Source organism: Coloeus monedula, assembly GCF_965178545.1.
Source record: "Coloeus monedula genome assembly, chromosome: 6".
In the NCBI taxonomy this organism is placed as follows: Eukaryota; Metazoa; Chordata; class Aves; order Passeriformes; family Corvidae; genus Coloeus; species Coloeus monedula.
Window position 1 is genome coordinate 14,797,702 of NC_138786.1, and position 19,294 is coordinate 14,816,995.

General features: G+C 39.6%; 1 protein-coding gene across 4 annotated transcripts in view; it reads right to left on the bottom strand.

Annotated features, from left to right (window-relative positions):
* ABCC8 (ATP binding cassette subfamily C member 8) overlaps positions 1-19,294 on the bottom strand; it is a 73,716-nt gene that overhangs the window by 23,761 nt on the left and 30,661 nt on the right. For all 4 annotated transcript variants that reach the window (XM_082284457.1, XM_082284458.1, XM_082284459.1 and 1 more), the window contains 10 exons: positions 18,865-19,010; positions 14,562-14,667; positions 14,230-14,340; positions 12,225-12,300; positions 12,029-12,134; positions 7,760-7,795; positions 6,207-6,242; positions 2,801-2,899; positions 1,916-2,000; positions 1,172-1,252 (listed from right to left, as the gene is read on the bottom strand). In XM_082284457.1, the coding sequence (XP_082140583.1) occupies positions 1,172-1,252; positions 1,916-2,000; positions 2,801-2,899; positions 6,207-6,242; positions 7,760-7,795; positions 12,029-12,134; positions 12,225-12,300; positions 14,230-14,340; positions 14,562-14,667; positions 18,865-19,010 (882 nt within the window). The remainder of the gene's footprint in view (positions 1-1,171; positions 1,253-1,915; positions 2,001-2,800; positions 2,900-6,206; positions 6,243-7,759; positions 7,796-12,028; positions 12,135-12,224; positions 12,301-14,229; positions 14,341-14,561; positions 14,668-18,864; positions 19,011-19,294) is intronic.

The following is a 19,294-nucleotide window of genomic DNA, read 5'->3' on the forward strand; positions in this document are numbered from 1 at the left end:
CTTTTGAAACACAGTAACTTCATGATCCAGAATTTTCTCTCAAAAGTGTGTGTGCAACTGTGTGTGCACTGTGCTTGCTGAGCAAGGATGTTGTCAGCTCTGCTGCTGCACTCCTGTGACCTGGCACAGACCTAAACATCACCTATATGACATTTATACTTGTGAGAGTGAAGTTTCACAAGCATTTCTTTGCAACATCAGCCTTAAAAGAACGGAGCATTTGCCAATATTAACATATAGGATTCCTGATCATTTTTAAAATATTAATAACTAGAAATAAAGTTTATACTGGAAATAAAGGTGTTTTTACATTATCAAACCATAAGAGAACCTGCTGCTATTAGCAGGTTATTGAGTATCCTTCACAGAAGGACGAAAAGGGCAAAAACCAAGTTACAGCCCAATAGTGGATCTGCTGATTTGCAGCACCTCACCCAACTGCTCCCTACTCTCCTGCACTCTGATCTTTGCCTGGAAATGCCCTACACAAGAAGCAAGCACAGACTGATCAGGGAAAGGTCTAAATAGCCTCCTTTTCTTTTAGGGGTGACATCTAATGTGCACAGCTTTTCTAATCCTACGTGATTGATGTCTCAACAGCTGGATTCAAACCTTCCAGAAAACGGAGCTACAGAAGGAAGTCCTAAATTGGACAGCCAGGAAGCTCACTACAAGTGACTGTGTAGGATGCATCTGTTTTCCCACCTGTGAAGCTGTTAGAACCTGCTGCCACTCTCTTTCTATAGCTGAACCTGGGACAGGATATACAACAGGCAGTTCAGGGTGCAAAAGCAGCTTAGTTTGCTGCAGAAAGGAAACACCCCAGACACCAGACAACATTAATTTTAGGCCTGAGACAGCTTAGGAATTTCATGAATACAGTTGAAACTATTACATTTCTAAGACCCAAAGATAAAAACAGGGATCAAAGCGAATTTTCAATATACTGAGAGGGGAAGCATCAGCATTTCAATGTGCAATACCTATCTGTCTGCCTGCAGCATTTACAAAATGCTTCCTACCTGCAGGCTAGCTGACAACAGATATAAAATACACAGTGCACATGTGGCTTGGCAAAACACAATGTGCAGTGTGTGACCCATGCAATACTCTAAATGAAGAAGCATCTCCTGCATCTGCATGGAGCATAAACAGAAGGGCACCTACTCACCAGGAACACAACATTTGTCTGCTGGTAAAGTGCTCGTGCCACGCTGATACGCTGGCGCTGCCCTCCAGACAGATTAATACCCTGGAGATAAGCAGGAGAGAAACAATCAGACAGCTAAAGAAAACATCAACTGATTATTCATTTTTATATTCTGACTGGATTATCCATAGAAGACTTTTCTGGGCAGAGAAACAAAGAGAAATTTTTCCAAAATGTGGGTCTTCAATGTATCCCTGTGGTGGTTTAGGGGGCATTTAGGGGGTTCTTTTGTTTGTTTGTGACAGTGCCAGTATATGCTAGAGTAAACTGTTTACAAATCTGTGACTTCTGTTTCCTTTCTCGTAACTCCCTAATCTTCCCTGATATGATAAAGCCATTGACTAAACACCTGCCCTTCTGTAAATGAAAGGGCTCTAAAAAAAAAGTCTATGCATTATTATTTATTCTTATGTTACTTCTAAAGAAACCAAAAAATGTCCTGTTAACTCAGGATATCTGCAATAGCAGCTGCAGAATAGTCAAACATTCTGATAGCAGCACATTTAAATCATTGCACCTCACATTAATGACAGTGTTTCCATATTTACCAAGCAGTGAGCTTTCAGACTAATGACCCAAACACACACTTAACTAAAAGATTACCTTTGTTGCCAAATAACCTGTAAGATTTTAAGAAGCAAAAAAATAATAAACTCCCCTCTATATATTTAAACCAAAAATAGAAGCCTGTAGCTGTTTACTGACCCTCTCTCCAATCTGGGTTTGGTCCCCGTGAGGCAGAATGTCAATATCAGGCTGGAGGGAACAAGCATCAATTACTGCTTTGTACCTGTGGAAACAAAAAAGGCAACAAAATCCACACAGATACTGCTGGAGAAGCACATTTCCTACCTGCAGAGGAACAAAACTTAACCAGCTGGAAAAAATCACATGGTGGAAAACATATTTGTTAGCTACTAATTGTTCTAATGGGATCTCTCTCAATCACAGGCAAGTAAGTAATATTTCAGCTAAGAAAAAGGATCTTAGGTCAGCTCCCCAAATAAAAATGTTAAATAGTTAAAGCCAGGAAAAACAAACGTAACTTCTTCCAAGGTATATTGCTATTTTTTAGCAGTTGTTTTTCATGCCTAGGGCCTTTATTTCTTGTTTCAATATCCAAGGATGACAGAAAAAAAATGAGTATAGGATGCAAATACATAGTCAACCACTTTTTTTAAGGGTGGGGGAATGGAATACCAGCAATTGACTGTGAATACTTTACAACATCTGGTGGGCATTTATACTGAATAAAAAGGCAGTCCATTAATTCTTTACAAACAACACTCCCACTTCCAAACAGGTGATGTCCTTCCAGGAGAGGAAAACTAGTCAACCAGGTGTGAGAATACTGCATGCTAAACAAACATGGTCCTTGGAAATGAAAACATTTGTACACTTGAGTTCAAGTGAGACAAACCCTGTCCCTTGTGTCACTCAGGAAAAACATGGTCAAAGGGGGAGATTGTCACGTTCAGGCAGGTGCAGTAGGTTTGTTCCTACAGGGAGATGGGCACCCATGTGTGACTCACATGACCCCAATATTTATGGAAAAGGGGAGTAAAACACAACAGTGCTGGAACCTGTTACCTCTGTTTGTTAAAAGAGCTTTCAAATGTGATATTCTCTTCCACTGTGGCATTGAGCAGCCAAGGCTTCTGGGATGCATAAGCCACTGCGCCTCTTTTCCTGGGGAAAAAAAACAAACACAAGAGTTCCCAGCTTACCAGTGCAACTGGTGCTTTTGGAAACCATTTCCTTGTAAATGAAGAAACTAGTAATAAATCTTGAAGAATGCTTAATTTCTTTCTTTAGGACAATTTCCATCAAGGAAATACATAAACTGATAAATTTCCAAGAGAATACTGAAACTGTTTACCCAACTGAATTTCCCTTTGTTCCCTCTTTTCCTGCTGAGACGTGGGGTTTGGAGAGTGTAGCTTAATAAAGCTGCCTCTAGAGCAGAGTGGGTGTTAGGAAGAAAATTACCAAAGACTGAATCCCAGCTCTGTTTGGATAGATGAATAAAAAAATTTAATTGTGTAGCAGATCACTAGCTAGTCAACACATTTCAGGAGGGACATTGTAGAAAGATATTTTTCAAGTATTTGAAGAAGATCCAAACAACTCCACATATGCACAAAGGCAATTCCCTCTACCTAGAATGGGAATTATTTTTCCCACTCTAAGAAAAGAACTAGAGTTAGAAAGAAAATGAGTAAATTATTTCTATGCCTATAAAGGCAAGAAAAGAGAACACAGACAAAAAAAATTTGCTAAATTTCCCCCAGTGAAATGGCCCTCAATGTACCATCAGAAGGGACAATTTACCAGTGACAGTCAACAGGATGTCACTCACCATGCACATATTATTTAATAGAAATAATTATTATTATTATTATTGCTATTTAAAAAGGAAAGTATCTGCCTACTAGAAAATTTGTGCTTTTGTTGTCTGTGATGCATTAAGGACCCCAGTAAGGCAGAGCTGGGAGAAAGGGAACAACTCTTATCAGAGCAACTGATACTGTTGGAAAACTCATTGGTATATCAGCCTTTCTCCAGAAAAGGGCCAAAAGGGGATCATATGCCTAAAAGCATATCTGTTTTCTTCCTAGCTCTGAGCTAATCCAATAAAAAGATAGGACTTCTCACCCCAAACGTGGCCTTTGTCTGCTAGACAGCCATTATGGCAGCCTATTTCTAGTTGGACCTGAAAGCAATTCAAACTATGACTTGACAAAGTACATTTTATTTATCTTTATAGGTTAAGGTCATTTGCCCTGCTCATTTTTTTTAGGGTTTTACCAAGCTTGTTTAGAAACCAAGATAGGATCCAATTTTTGTTGATGACCTGAAAAAACACACAATTCCACGCTTCTGCTAACATGCTTCCAAGTTGAAATTTATGATGGTTCACTAGAATTCAATTATGGTTTATGTATTTTCTTTACTGGAAAATGAAAGAGAAATAGCAAAACAAAAGAAAAAAAAGACAGAAAATATCCCTTAGGCAGCCCAGGCTGCAGCTCCAAAATCTAATTCAAAGAGCATTCAGGTCTGCCTCAAGAGAGAAGCATTTTTTCAATTAGTATGAAATTTTCATCCCAATAATTGAGAAAAAATTGCTCTGAGCATTCCAAGGTGAAGATATATTCCCTTCCCCTCCTTTTCATTGCTTGAAACTGTGCCTTTGCAGCTCTTAATTCTCAATGTGACCAAAAAGTTACTGCTAATTTAGTTTTTGAAAAATAGCAGCAAAGTTTTGAGGAAAAAGCTTTTACAACTTTTGCACAAAGTGTTCTTTGGTTGAGTGAAGATATGGGCCCTGGCAATGTGATGCACTCCATGCTGAGAACCAGAACAATGTCTGGGAATACCACTTGCAGTTGGATAACACTCTGCTTTTAGGACATCAGTGAGAATTCATTACTGCAAGGAACTTGGCAACAAGCAATGAGCTTGCCAAAACTGATTACAGACTGAGGATTTAGGAAGTTCCTCTAAATTAATCCTAATTGCAAACTGACACTAGGATGACAGATCATTTTTTGACATAAACAAAAAGCTTGAAAGTGCTTGCAAGCTTCTTTTTCACATATATGAAATCTATTGCATGTCCACAGTACTGCTCACAGTAAAGAGACAATCTAACAATTGTTACTGAAACTGTGAGAAACTTGTGGCTAAAAATCCAGAGAACAAAATATTCTGCCATGAAGTGTGCAAGACTTGCTCTGAAAATCTGCCTTGAACATACATAAGGTTTCAGAGTTTTAGGACTGAATGCAAACCAATGGCTTAGCAGACAAAGGCATACAAGGGATTTATTCAGTGGGTGGAAGTGATTGCTTCCTGTCCCCAGACTGCATAAATAATCATGTCTTTTCATCAATGGAGTGTATGTTTTCCCCTCTGATAACACAACAGACTAACCATAGGCTCTTAATTATCACAGAAATGCAGACAGAAATTCAGCCTTGCAATAAATAAGGACAACCTTCCCTGAACTCCCTGGAGACTATGAGCTTTGTCTAATACAGAATCAAGCTGGTTTACCAATTATGAATGAGATTAATTCATCAGAAACAACATTGTCAAAAGAAACAACATTCACTTCTTTACAGCACAGGTGACCAAGCAACAGAACAGATTGTCCAGAGAGGTTGTGGAGTCTCCCTCACTGGAGATACTCAAGAACCATCTGGACACAGTCCTGTGCAATGTGCTCTGGGATAGCCCTGCTTGAGCAGGGAGGTTGGGCCAGATGACCTCCTGTGGTCCCTTCAACTTTACTCTTTCAGTGATTCTGTGATATTGTGAAGACAGATTATTAAGTTTAAACAATCTCTACTTTCGCATTTCATTTTATTAAGTCCAGGAGGCCCACTACATCTTCAAGGTCAATGAAAATACAACTAGTTAAGGGACATTCATATATGCATCTCAGTGCCTTAATAAACCTACCAAATCTGAAATGTTGGCAATTATTAAAAGAAAATAAATGCAATGGAGTTAGGATTATGATGATAGAGGAAATAATACATTGCAAAGCCTTTCCTGTGCGTTTTGGGATTGCTGACTACAGTTTTATCTTGATTATTTTGCACAATTCATTAACTTCTACTATCACTCAAATTCAAATGTTCTCCAGATATGAGACAAATGTGTACTGTTCCATATTATCACTGCATATGCAAAATATGTGCTTCTTGTATTTTCAGCCTGATGGAAGGCATTGGAACATTCCAGTATTGCCAGTCCTGAGCATTCAGGAAGAAATCTTTCTGCCGTTATTAAACTTCAAGAGTCACTTGCTTGTTTTTTATTTTAAATCTTGCAGTAGCTGCATACAGAGACATCCTGTTTGTCTTCTAAGGGGAAACATTAAACTCATTAAGAGCAGAGACTGCTGAACAATGTTCACAGAGTTACAGAATGACTGAGGTTGGAAGGGACCTCTGGAGCTTCCTCATTAGTTTTTAAAATGTTATACCTGAATTCCATGTCAACAGGAGATTCTTTCTCTGGGCTGTGGAAAACAAACACAAGGGTTTAAAAATAAATTAAATTCTTTCAGACAGTGCAAGTAACATCACTATGCTATAATTAAAAATACAACAAAATGACTGCATAATAGAAATACAGCTCTTTTTAACCTAAAACTCTGCGCTATGTGATATTGACCTAAAAAATGTATAGTTAAAGCCTCAGTCTTGAGAAGTGCTAAACAACCTTTGTAGAAAGCCTTCAACACCTATGAGCAAATGCTCAAGACGTCAAAAGACTTTGGCCCAAAATACTCTCTCTTCTGAGAACACCAAAAACGTTCTACAGGATGTGAGTGCAACAAAACCACCAGAGATATTCTTACAGCACTTAACTTAAACTTACAGATTCCCAGAACATATGACAATGTAGGTAATTGTTTCATCCAGTCTAATATTCTTTCCTACTTTTTAATGCTCTTGCCATACTGTTGTGCATGTTATCTCACCCTTTGCCATCCAATTCCATAAGAGTTTCAAACATGTGAATGTCTAATTCTGATCATACTTCTTTTGTATCTTAATGGGTTCAAATGGTTTCCCTTCAACTTGACCCAGAAATTTCAGTCTCTCTTAACACAGCAAGGACTGTGAGATTTCAAAGTATCCTTTACCATGAGGCTTAGACATGAGGTACATGAAACTCCTTCTTATACTACACACAGATGGGAGCAGCAGTTTTGCAGGACTCAGTCTGACAACCAGGCAACAAGTATGAGAAATAAGGTAAATGAGAGAGAAGAAGCTGGAAAATCTAAAGAAAAGGCAGTGGAACAGCTGGAGAATCACAGAACCAAGAAAATATTCTGGTCAGTAAAAGCCACGCAATTTAGATTAAGTCAAGAAAAGAGAGGCCATATGGCACTGCTGATTTCAATAGCAAAGTTCTCACTGAGTCCAACAGGAATAGGATCATCACTTTTACAGGGTTCACCATTCTGGAGGTTTGTGCCTGCCTCCAAGTCAGAAAGCTTTATTCTTAGTTGATTTGGTAGATATTCCCAAAATCCAAGGTAAGCTATGTTAATCAGGCAAAAATAATTTCTGTGCCAACAGGTGGACTAATCTCTTACTCTCCATTCTTCTGTGTGTGCCTGAAGAATGGTAGGTGAGAAAATAAACTTATGACAGGATGTAAAAAAATGAAGAGAAGGGTAATGGGGAGAATTTGCTTTAATAAATGAAACCTTTAAATACTTGATACTATTTTTCCAAGTGCAGCATAATCTGGTTCAGAACTTTAGTGAAAAATTTTCAAAGACATATCAAGATAAAATTTTCCAAGTCTCCAAATGGCAATGCTTTCATAACAGAAATCCAACTCTTACTTTCATATCTTGCATAAGTGGCTTCAAAAGTTGTATCCTGAGATAACGCTGTTAAAATATCACTGATTTTCAGAATTCTGACTCTTAATCTTAAGAACAGATTTAGAAACCTTTGTTTTTTTCTACTGCAATTGATTTAGCAGGAAAACCAGTAACTGCATACAGTACCATACCTGAAATCTTCCCCCGTCTCACTGTCAGAAGTGTAGCTGCATCACAAACAGAAAGCAAAGACTGTTTACTTAAGTGAGCACAAGCAATCCACCCCAGAAAGAAAAACTATTAAATTCCACTTAGTGCACAGGCTGCAAACATTACTTATCACAGGGCTGCAGTGCAGCATCTGTTCCTTCTACACAAACTGGCTTGATTTCATCAGGCAAAAAGATTTGGTGGCCCTTTTTTTCCTTATAGACATTAATTTGACTCAACAAATAAAATCACCTTCACCCTGTTCTGGAGATGATAGCAGAACTGAGAAGTCCTGCTGTGACAAGGATGCAGTTCCATTAAGAAAAGCTGATTTTCTGGAAAAACAAAATAATAATTTGTGATATTGGCTTTTTTCCATGACAGTAACCACACCTTTGCTGCATATAACAGGTTAGTGTGAAGCCCACATCCCACCTTCAGTTGCCACATACTCTGTCGTGTGTCAGCCCGATCCTTGGGGTGAGGTGCCCGTGTTAATGTGGGCAGGTCCAAGGGACAGACAGGTTGTGTTTTTGCTACTTTTGAACGTGTACAAAGATGTTCAGATTTGTTTTGACAGGATGACTGGGCATACTTATTACTGATGCTAAATTCAGTTCCATTCAAAAGAGTGAAAAATCTGTGTGTCAAATGACATAAACAAAATCAAGAAGGAACAAAGTCTTTCATGCTTTAAAGAGGACAATCTCATTAACTTTATGCCAACACAATTTGCTTATAAATATCCAGGAGAGAAAACTATACCTGCAGATTAAAAGGTTGGTTTGAGACACTTCCATAAAGTTTACACATGATAAGCAATGACCATATCTAAATCAAATTTACAAATTGAGAGCACCAGCCAGCCACTGGTATCTTTACTCCAAAGGTCTGTGTACTGAACAAAGCTTTTCAACAGCAAACTCACACTCCACTGGTCTTTAGCGACCATGTGAACTCAGTGGCCCCTTCTCCAAAAACCCATGAGCCTGTTCCATATGATTAAGCAGAAACACATTCTTTACAGGAACTATTGATAGGCTGAAAGAGAAGATACCTTTTCCAGCCCTTCCATGCACAACACAAGGACCCTGAACCAACTGTGTATCAGTTCTCTGATCTCTGTTTCTGCTCTGTAGCTGGAAAACAATTATTCTCCATTTGGAGTTTTAGCCCAAACTTCTCAACCCACTTTTTCCCACTTTGTTTTATCCCTCCTTTCCCCCTTTTCCTGCATACTCTGGGCATTTAAGGATGCCTTGATCTCCTACCAGTGCTGAAATGCCAAAGTAACATGTTTGATAATGAGGTCTAGATCTAATTTGTCAAGGTATTTTAGATGTCTAATGATGCAAACATGAGCCTACTGAGATTTTCAAGTCTTTTCAAGACAGATCTTAATTTCCCACTTGAATAAAATTGAATATCTGGACGTTTCTGTATTTTTAAATTTTGTAACATGTATTTTTAAAAATCAATTTACTTCCAAGGCATAAAAACTTTAATTTTTTTAAATTTGATAAAAACAGTCACAAGATGAAAACCTACTGTTAACAACCTTAAACCTCTATCTTCCTTCACATTATAAGGACTCAATATTCACATGCAAGAATGTATGTCCTATTTAAAACAAATGACATAATTACGTTTGAGCTAAGTATTTCTCAATTAGGTCTGTTTTCTGGTGTTATTTACTCCAACAAGACTTGATTTGGGACTATCAGAAGTGAGATGCTGCCCAGAAGAAATTAGCATGGCATATACTGTAATTATTTACTCAAAACCAGGTAAAATCGTTACCATTTACTACCTGTGCAGAATGGAAATAACAATTTCTCTATTTTTGTTAAATCCCTAACCATATTATAAAAGATTTATACTGAGATGCCCTCAGCCTGCTTTGGACAAGAGGCATTAATCTGAGCTGGATCTTCTGGACACACACTGTAACACAAACAACTAAAAAAATCACAAATGAGCCACGGCTCACTTCTGATTATCTCCCTCCTTGCCCAGGAATAAATTACATTACTTTTTAAGGGTTTGAAACAAATAATTTTTATAAGAAACAAGCAAAGATGATATGCAGTTAATACTGTTTTATTCATAAAGCATGGGGGCAAAGAGTAGGGAAATGACTTGTTATCCATTAGACCAAAGGAAGGGCCAGGAAGAGCATCCTGATTTCCTGAGCACTGAGTGACATGTCAGCAGGATACATCCTTCATCCTCATAGCTATGACCTTGGAGGAAGGGAAGGGGAAGGAAATTTGTATGAACTAATTCAGGTCTATTCTGTAACATGAATGACCGAAGCCAAGCATTCCCAAAGAAAGAGCTGTAACAAGGCACCTACTGATTTGGCTGACACTTCTCATTGCCTGAGCTGAGCCCTGCTGATTACTTGATAAGACTACTCTCCTTGAACCTGGGATAAGGTTGCATGTTCCTGGTCAGGCATTAGTATTTTCTTATCAAATTAAGGGAGCTTTCATCTGATAGCTTTACAACACAGGTGTGCAGCCCACACTGGCTGCATCCATCACTCTGAATAGGCCACTGCACCCAGCAGCAGCTCTGAAAGATGAGACAACACATAATCTGTCCCAGTGCAGCCAGCACTTACAGCACTCAGATTGTTTCAGCCACAAGTCCCTTTCTACATATCTGGCAGATAGCAGAGCAAATGTGATAACAACTGAATTTCACCTTGTGATACTTTGGCACATGTAGAAGACGTGAAAAGCAGTTCTGACCTTTCCACTGTTGCGAAGCACATACTTCTAAACAAGTGCTATTTAAAAGCCCAGCACAGTTTCTGATCAGAAACATCATGTCATCTGTTTTAGTTTACCATCAGACATTCAAATTACACTTCTTAATCATGTTATGTCATCTGTAAAAAATTACAGCCTTGCTGAAATGAAATTAGTTCACCTAATAAGGCTGCAGGGATTCTGTATGGTTCCTCACCATGGTCTGATTTTCTGCTTAGGGAAGTATATTCTCATGGATAGATCACCACATTCTGGAACTTTGGCTTCTGTTCTTGTTTGCCTCACTAGCTGAAAGGGTCACCTTCTTATGTTTCATTTTCCCCACCTATAAAATAGACAACCTTCCTTCCTTCCTTGTAATATTGCTATAAAAGCATGTGCAGTTCTGAGTAGTATGACTAGCACGAGGGCTGGATATAAATCATAGCTCTTCACAAACACTCAAGGAATTTAGAGAACTGCTCCACAAAATCACTGCAGAATCCACTGTGTAACAATGAAACTCCGTCCATCAGAGTATGTGGATTGGATTTATAGGTACCCTGTTTTTCCTTCATTCCCAATCAGTTGGAAATAAAATTAACTGTTTTTCTAGGTTCTTCTGCAATTTGTTGAGATTTACCTACAAATAATCACAGCCCAATGGGCAAAGTGCATGGGTATGAAGTCTGGTACCATGAAATAAACAGGCCAAAAATGTTCACACACATCGATAAACTGTGTTTTAGAGATGGCAGGAATTTACTGGAAACCACATACAGGAGCTGCAGTTTATTTTACCATCTGTCACCTTGCCTCAGGGTCAAGAGAACAAGTGCCAACAGAAGCTGTTGGAGTTCAGTACTATTTTTTTCCTTTCCATCAAAGCCAGTCCAGAAGTTAGACACAAGTGGAATCTCTAAGTGGCTATCAGAGTCCAGGTGCTGTGTCCCCTTGGGAAAGGAGGGAAGGACACGACTGACTCACTCCTGTCAGACCAGGCAGGATGCACTGGGGAGGACTCTGAGGTCACTGCCACTTGAAAGACACTCTTCAAATTCTCAGGCTTTAGCCTGGTGCTGGGATGGAGCACACATCTGAGCCAGGCACTGCTCCTAGTGAGCCAGTACCTCTTTATAGCTCCATGCAAAGACACAAGCTCAGGCCTGGAAGTGCAAACAGCATTCTGTAGCAGCGCAACACCTCAAGCAAATTAATTCTGATTCCAGATTAGTTACAATTTCACTCAGGTTATGTTGTTGGAGTGCAGAATGCCCAAGAATGGTTGCCCATTCCTGTTAATGGAATGGACAGCTTGTTTCACGCTGGCTGGGGATTCTTGCTGATGTGAGGGTAAGTTTTTTTCCTGACTGTGTATCTAGAAAATCCCTAACTCCACAAGTTCCCAGAATAGATTTTGGGCTTTTTCTGCATTACCACTCTAGTCAAGCTGAATTTTAAACGAAACTAGAATTTTAAATTAAATGCCCCTACCTGCTCCAGGATATGTTCCCAGAGATCTTCTGCATCTCACCAAGTATGGCCAGCAAGAGAGATGACTTACCACAGCCCACCTGTCCTACAATCATTGTTAGCTGACCTGTGAGAGAGGAAGGTATACACAAGATTATGATGTGCCAAATACTTATGGAAAAACATCTTATTCTGTTTATCTGATGTAATTTTGTACCTTGAGGGATTCGGATATCAATATTGGACAATGCTGGAGGACCTTCAGGTGTCCAAGTGAAAAATCCATTTGTGATCTATACCAAGACGGGGAGAAAAGACAAACAGAAACCCAGCTTTAGAACTCACTTTTTTCCCCCCAACATCAGAGACACTTCTTTTTTCCTTACACTGAGCACAGGAACAGAGTTAGCCTTTGCCCAATGCAGGAAACAGATCTTCAAGGGGATGACTTTGTAAAGGACTGTACTTCCATGGGCAGAAACCTCTGAAAACAAACAAGCACTATTAGACTATTAGAAGATTATTGAGAATTCATGAGGGAGAAAAAAATTTAGTATTTCCCTTGTATTTATAAGGTGGGTACTTGTAATAAGTGAAATGATTACAACACAATTAAATTACATACATGGCCAGTTTGCTCTCTGCAGAGCCCTGAATGTCTCACTCGATACACAGTGCAGCTTATACAGCAATTACACCATCCACATTCCAAGCAGACCTGCAGAACCTTCCATGAAATTCGATGTTGCTGCCCATTACAGCATTTTCCTCTGTATTTCTGACATGATTCTCAGATAATCTAGGTTTTGCTAGATACAGAAATTGTTTCACTGGAATAGACTAAAACCAGGAAATAAAGCCTGATCAGACTTTAAATGGAGATTTCCATGGATACTGCGAAAAACAAGGAAAGGGAGACAATTTTAAAAGGCCTACATTTATACAGGACCCTCTTCTCTCACTCTTTCAGAGCCACTCAAGCCTTCAATGCCTTTCAGCTATGCAAAGTACAATAATTTTTCATCTAAGAAGAGTGGAAGGGGACACTTTATCACACCTTTGAGAAAAACTGATACTCCTATCTTGAGCAAAAGCAAGCGTGGTGTTCCTCCCTCTGGATTACCAAAGGCAGCCAGAGGATCCTCTGTCAACTAATGCCCCTTCCTGGGCAAGGAGCTGCAGACAGAGAGTACCTGCACAAGTCCCCTGACCCAGGGGCCGCTGGTGACAGTGGTGTCAGCAGATGGAGCCAAAGATTATCCCTGGGCGTAGCTTTCTGCTCAAGCCTTATAAATACTGTCCTTACAGATACTACTGCACTGGCCTCTCCTTTGGGACTAACTCCTCTGCTGTCACTCCAGGCTGTCTTTTGACCCAACACTGCCCCCAAAACCCTCTTTCAAACATTCCTCTTATTTTCCTGGAAGTCTGTTCAAGAACGATCCTGCACCAATTCAGCATGCCTAAAAAAAAACTGAAAGCATTACCAGTTGTCCTACTTAGTCCCATGAAACTGAATTATTCATCCTCTTTTGCTGGAAATGCAAATGTAATAGCAGACTTCCTAAATAAACAGCTTCATCACTATAACAACCATCAGGATTTTTATTACTTCTGGCCATTTTCACAGCAAATCAAGAGCATCAGTCTTCAAAGTGGCATGGGTAATTGTAATTTTTTTCTTCCAATAAGTTAGGTCTTTGGGAGTTAGTTTTTAATTTCATCTGGGGAAAGGCCACTAGGAATTCCAAAAGAGGAAGGGAAGATCCGTGATGACATTATTTTGGGAATATCTAGAACAAATTCTTTTCGATTTTCTTCATCCCGTTATGCTATACAGACCCTGGAAATAGAAGAAAGAGTCTGGCATACATAAAAGGTTGGGCCAGATGATCTTTTGAGGTTCCTTCCAACCTAGGCTGTTCTATCTTTTGAGTTAAGAGTTTTGGACCTGAGAACAGGGTAATGATTGAAACACTTGAAACAGCAGAAGGCTGGGTGAAATCTAGAGGAATAATTGCAACTAATCACAACCTAGAGATTAGTAGTTAATTCTTAAAAAGGAAGACAGACAAGAAAGGTGGAGGTTAATCTCTGACAAGTGCACAAGTGTCTGACAGTTCACACCAAACTCTGGTTCTTGAACTTGAAACTGCCATCAGAATACAAAAGTGACTATTAGTGAGCTAATATAAGTGTTATTAGAGTGACCTTCATATCACCTTTACACAAAAATCATCTGCTTCTGTGATGTTAATGGGTCTTCTTGTGTGAGAGCTGTAATTGTTCCAGTCCTCCCTGGCAGGCCTCTTGCGGTTCACAACCTTGAGTGGCTGTGCAAAATCAGAAAGACAGAAATAAGCACTAATTGGTGGCAGCATCAGCAAAATGTCCTAGGCCCTAGCAACCTTAGTGTGAATGATACAGTTCAGGGTATTAAAATAGAGGTTTTGCAATTGCAAGAAATAATCAGTAGGAAATGGAGAAGTGAAAAATTTATTCTGAGTACAAACTACTGCAGCCACTTCACTGGCAATGAGACAGCTTTACTCACCACTGCCTGGTACTTGCTGTGATTATCTGCACTTCTTAGCTCTGAGGATTTATCATGTTCTTCTCCAATTTCTTCACTTGACAGGAATTCACTCAGTTTCTGCACACTGAAAGGGAAAAAACCACAATTCACACTTCATCCTTGGAAGTAAAACTTTTCTTCACTGCAATGTTTATTACAGAGCATCCCTTCTGGTGCTTCAGCTGCTGTCTGCTGCACAGTTTGTTTTTCTTGTTTTGTTACAGGTATATGAAAATGTGCAATGGGAAGTTACTGCAAGGAAGTTTTCAAAACCTGTCCTGTTGCCTATTAACAGTGATGATTTTTTAACAGTTTGTGCTGATGTTCCTCAAGTCTTGTCTCTTCTGACACCACCAGAGAGATCTCACACAAAGGTTTTTTCAGGCACTTGGTGGGACACAGAAGGACTACAACTGTGACTTGTTTTAAAGCCACTCACCCAAGCAGAATTAATGTCATTCATGCTGAACAAGTGTGGCCCAGCCAGTCTTACTGAACAGTCTTATCAACACTGGCTGGCAGCCTGATGAAAGCTGTACAGTGTGAGCCAAATTCAACCAGCTGTGGTGAAATATTATTTGCATAAGGTAACCAGATAAAGGAATATACTTTAACAGAATAGTATTCAACAGATGAGATATAAAAGGAATCCTGACAACCAGCAACAAAGAAGGCGGCATAAAATTTTCACTAGCTGCTTTAAGATTTAATTAGCTAAGAGATGATGTGCCTTTATTAAGACATTTAACAGGGCATCAATTTTATCTCTGTACCTGAGTTTATAAAATGTATGTCTAATCTACTTAAAGGGACAGCAAATGAAATTTGTGAAAGAATTGGATTGAATCATGAACTCAACATCAAAGGAGCTCAGTTAGCTGGAAATAAGTTAACTATCAGTCTTCAAAACGATAAAGTGCCAGAAGGCCTTGGGTTCCTAAAAATAAATTTATAGACAAGAGCTGAAAAAATTGATTTTAATCTTTAGCCTAAGCTAAGTGGGGAGAAAGAGGCAAACAAGGCCACTGAAGCATTGTGATACGTGGTGATCTGTTAGGAGGCCAATCTTAAAAAATAAAAATAAACTCGTCAGCATTTATTTTGCATTTCACTGCCAAGGGTTTCTTCTTTAAAAGGAGACTTAGTTTCCTCTTAGAAGCTCGTGAGATCCCCCACTGATGGCAAAATGTTGTTGTATCCAGGCATTAAGCACTGCCTGAGGCACACTCCCTGTACAGTTAACACTTGTCCTGCAAGCAGAGATCAAAGTCACCTGGGGACTCCCTAGGAGAGAACTGGTTCTACAGTTTTTCTGTCAACCTGCCGGATTGCTAATGGCAGCTGAGGACTGACATCAGTGAATCTCTTAGTGCATTCAGTGAAGGGAACTTAAGTAGAGCAGGTACTACAATCTAAACAACAGAAAGGGATAGAATAACTATTTGGGATGGGATAAGAGGAATAATTAATTTGGGATCAATTTTGGGTCAGAATTCCTTAATGGGAAGGTCTTTTATCTCAAAGGAAGTGATTAGAAGCTCCACTGCTAGAGATATTTATATCTATTTGCATAAAGCTCTGAAAAACTGGGCTAGGACTCCTACCCTTTTTATTCAGTGAACCAGATAGTTAAAAGGAGACTTCGAATGTCTTTACATGGACCAAATGATAGTTTAGATGCTACCCATATGGATTTGATATACAGCTGCACCTATACTCTCTGTATGAAAATTACACAAATATTTAAGAAATTGCTCTAAAGATAGAAGGAGCAGACAGAGAAGTCCCCCATGTGTCTGCTCCAGGGTCTAGAGGGGTAGGAAGAGAAGACAGCAAACATTCTCAGGCCATGCATATCCAAACAAGACTATGTATTAAGCCATCCAACAACTTGATTTTATTTTCTAGTTGTGTGTCCAGGTGCCTGTACTCTCTGCAAACCCCTGCCCAATGCTCTGCATAATTCTGGAATCACTGCTCCTGAGGCAATTACTGAAGAAACACAGTAGAGCTGTGAGAAAATCTTGTGTTAGAGGCAAGAGCTCTTATTTCAGGACACCAGACTGTTCTAAACTCTTCAAGAATAGAAAAAGGACATTCTCTGCAGAGCTCTTGCAGACAGCTCAATTTCAGTATTCCAGTATCTCCACAGGGGAACTTATTTTTAAGCCATAGAACAGACATATTGATTCAAACATGGTTATTTGCACAGCTGACTGGAAAGGTGGTTTGATATTAAACCCAGTAAGATACATAATGCCACTCTTGCTGCTTAACCTTTGCTGATTGAAAATTGTACACTGCACAACGTCCCCGAAGACTCACACTGAAGAAGTACATCAATTGGCTGCTCAGTTTTAATTTTCAATGGCAGAAGCACTCCACATATTAAAGAAACCCCAAAGCACCACTTTTCAAAGAGGTATCAGAATTTGTCACCTTCTTAAAGACTTTGAAGTTGCCCCTCTCAGAAGCAGATACCCCAGTCTATAACTTGAAAAGTTTTCAGGGGTCCTACATGGAACAGCTTTAAATCTGTCAATCACACAGTGGTTCTGAGTGTCAATGACAATTCACAGGGATACTTTGCAACTGGGGACATGTGTAATGATTAAAGATACCAATGAGGTTTTTGGTCAATATTACTGTCCTTGATAGCATCTGGCATCAGAGACTGTAGCCAACATTAAAAGAGCAGGGTTTGTGAAGTGCCTGAGATGCAAAGCCAGTAACACCCTCTTACTATCCTTTACATGTTGGTTTCACTGCTGGATCATCTTCTGCTCCACTTAGTCCCTGTCACTACAGGAGAAGCTGTCTTTGCACACTTGCTAAAACCAGTAAGAATATCTCAGCCTAAAGAAAGCTGAAATATAACTCTGCCAAGTTAGGTCACCTTTACCTGACCAGCTACTTATTAGCAAGAAAGTGTAACAGCAGGACACAGTTACAGCAAGCAAACAATAGCTGTGCTCAATCCCTGCAAACTCGACCGTCTGCTTTTTAACATTTACTAAAATATTTAAGCAAGCACATCTCTGCATGGGTTGCAAATTCCTGGCACATGATTCCAAAATATTGATCTGAAGAATGAGGCACTCTAGACAGAGTAGCACCACCAGCACTATGGAGCAATGCACTCTGGAACACTACCTGGGTGATACAGACAGCCAGGAAGGCAAGGACCATGTCAGCTTTGATACAGAGTTTGATTCCTGTCCGCACCACAAATGGCAGGGCAACAGCCTGCCAACAAGAAGGTATCTACAGAATAACCCATGAAGAACTCCCAGCTAGCAACAATTAATACTTGGCCGATACTAATTGCTTTCAAATTGTTCCTGCGGCATTAACAGACACAATTCATTTGCAAAGAAATCCTTAGACAAGCCAAAGTAAATGCCTGCTGGTACTAGGCAGTGTCAGTGCGGGCTCCCAGACACTTTGCTGGCTGTAATCTTTGCACAACAATTTGCCATGGCTCTAGGGACTACCACAGTGGCTGCAAAACATTTCCTGCCAGCTGCTGATGCTCTCAGATTTCACACTCCTTAGGAGAGAGGACACAGCTGTGACTTTGCACTGTCAGGGAATTTTCAAACACTGAAGGCAATCTCAGCCTCATGCTGTAGTCTCCTTTCCATCTCCAAAGCAACACAAAGATAATTAAGCAAGGGCTGGTGTCCAGTATCTGTCCCATAGTTTAAATAAGCTCCTCAGACAGCTTCATTGGAGGTCATAAAGTTGTCCTAATGAAGAAAGAAGCCCAAACGTTGCCTCTCCTATCAGTCAAGTAGAGTTACACTGCATATGAAAAAGCATTAGGAGGTTTTTTCAATAATCTGTTGATACTCAAAATCCCCAGTGAAACAGCATTTCTACTGGTTGTTGTTTGGTTAGCTTTTGAACACTCAAACTAACATGTTCATCAGAAAGTAAAAATTCATCAAATCTGGATTAGACATTTAGTCATGAACTTACTGTGACTCTTAAAAGTGATTTTTAAGGTTTTTTGTTTGCTTGTTTCAGTCTAACTCTGCCACAACAGGCAGCCTCTCAGGCAAAGGCTGAAAAACAAGAGATACACACTGAAACATGTCCTTCTGTAATTGCCTTTTACCCTTCTACATGCTTGATGGAGGGGGGGGGAAAGGTTGGGAAGCAGTTTACAAGAACAGGTAAAAAAATCACCATGCTGTTTCTAAAGCTGCAATTGTAAAATGAGCAAAATTCTCAGAAACCGGACAGGTGGTAGCAAAGATATTAATTTTATAGTTCTCACCTTACTAATGCTTTGACAGTGGATCTAACCACACTTGAGAGCAGGAACAACGGAGACACAAGGATATGAAACAGGGAGAGGGAGGCAAATGCCACTGATGGGGAGAAGTCAGCCTTTCTTGTCAGATGAGCATGGACAACAAATGTCTACAAAGAGACAAACATCATCGTCAGTGCTTTGCCATAAAGAAGGAAACAGATTTCATATTTCACAAGCATTTCCTTTACAGAATCCTAATTCATACTCCCTTAACAGTCTGGGGAAGTGCTGTGTGATCTGGGCAGCTTCTGGTCCCAGAAGGCAAGTGGGCATTTTCCATACTCTCCCAGAGGAACTGCAAATGTGTAGCAGGTTTGCATCCCATTCTTCTTCCTCAATTCCACATCACTTATACTTGAAAATGCAGTCATAATCAACACTATTTAGAAAA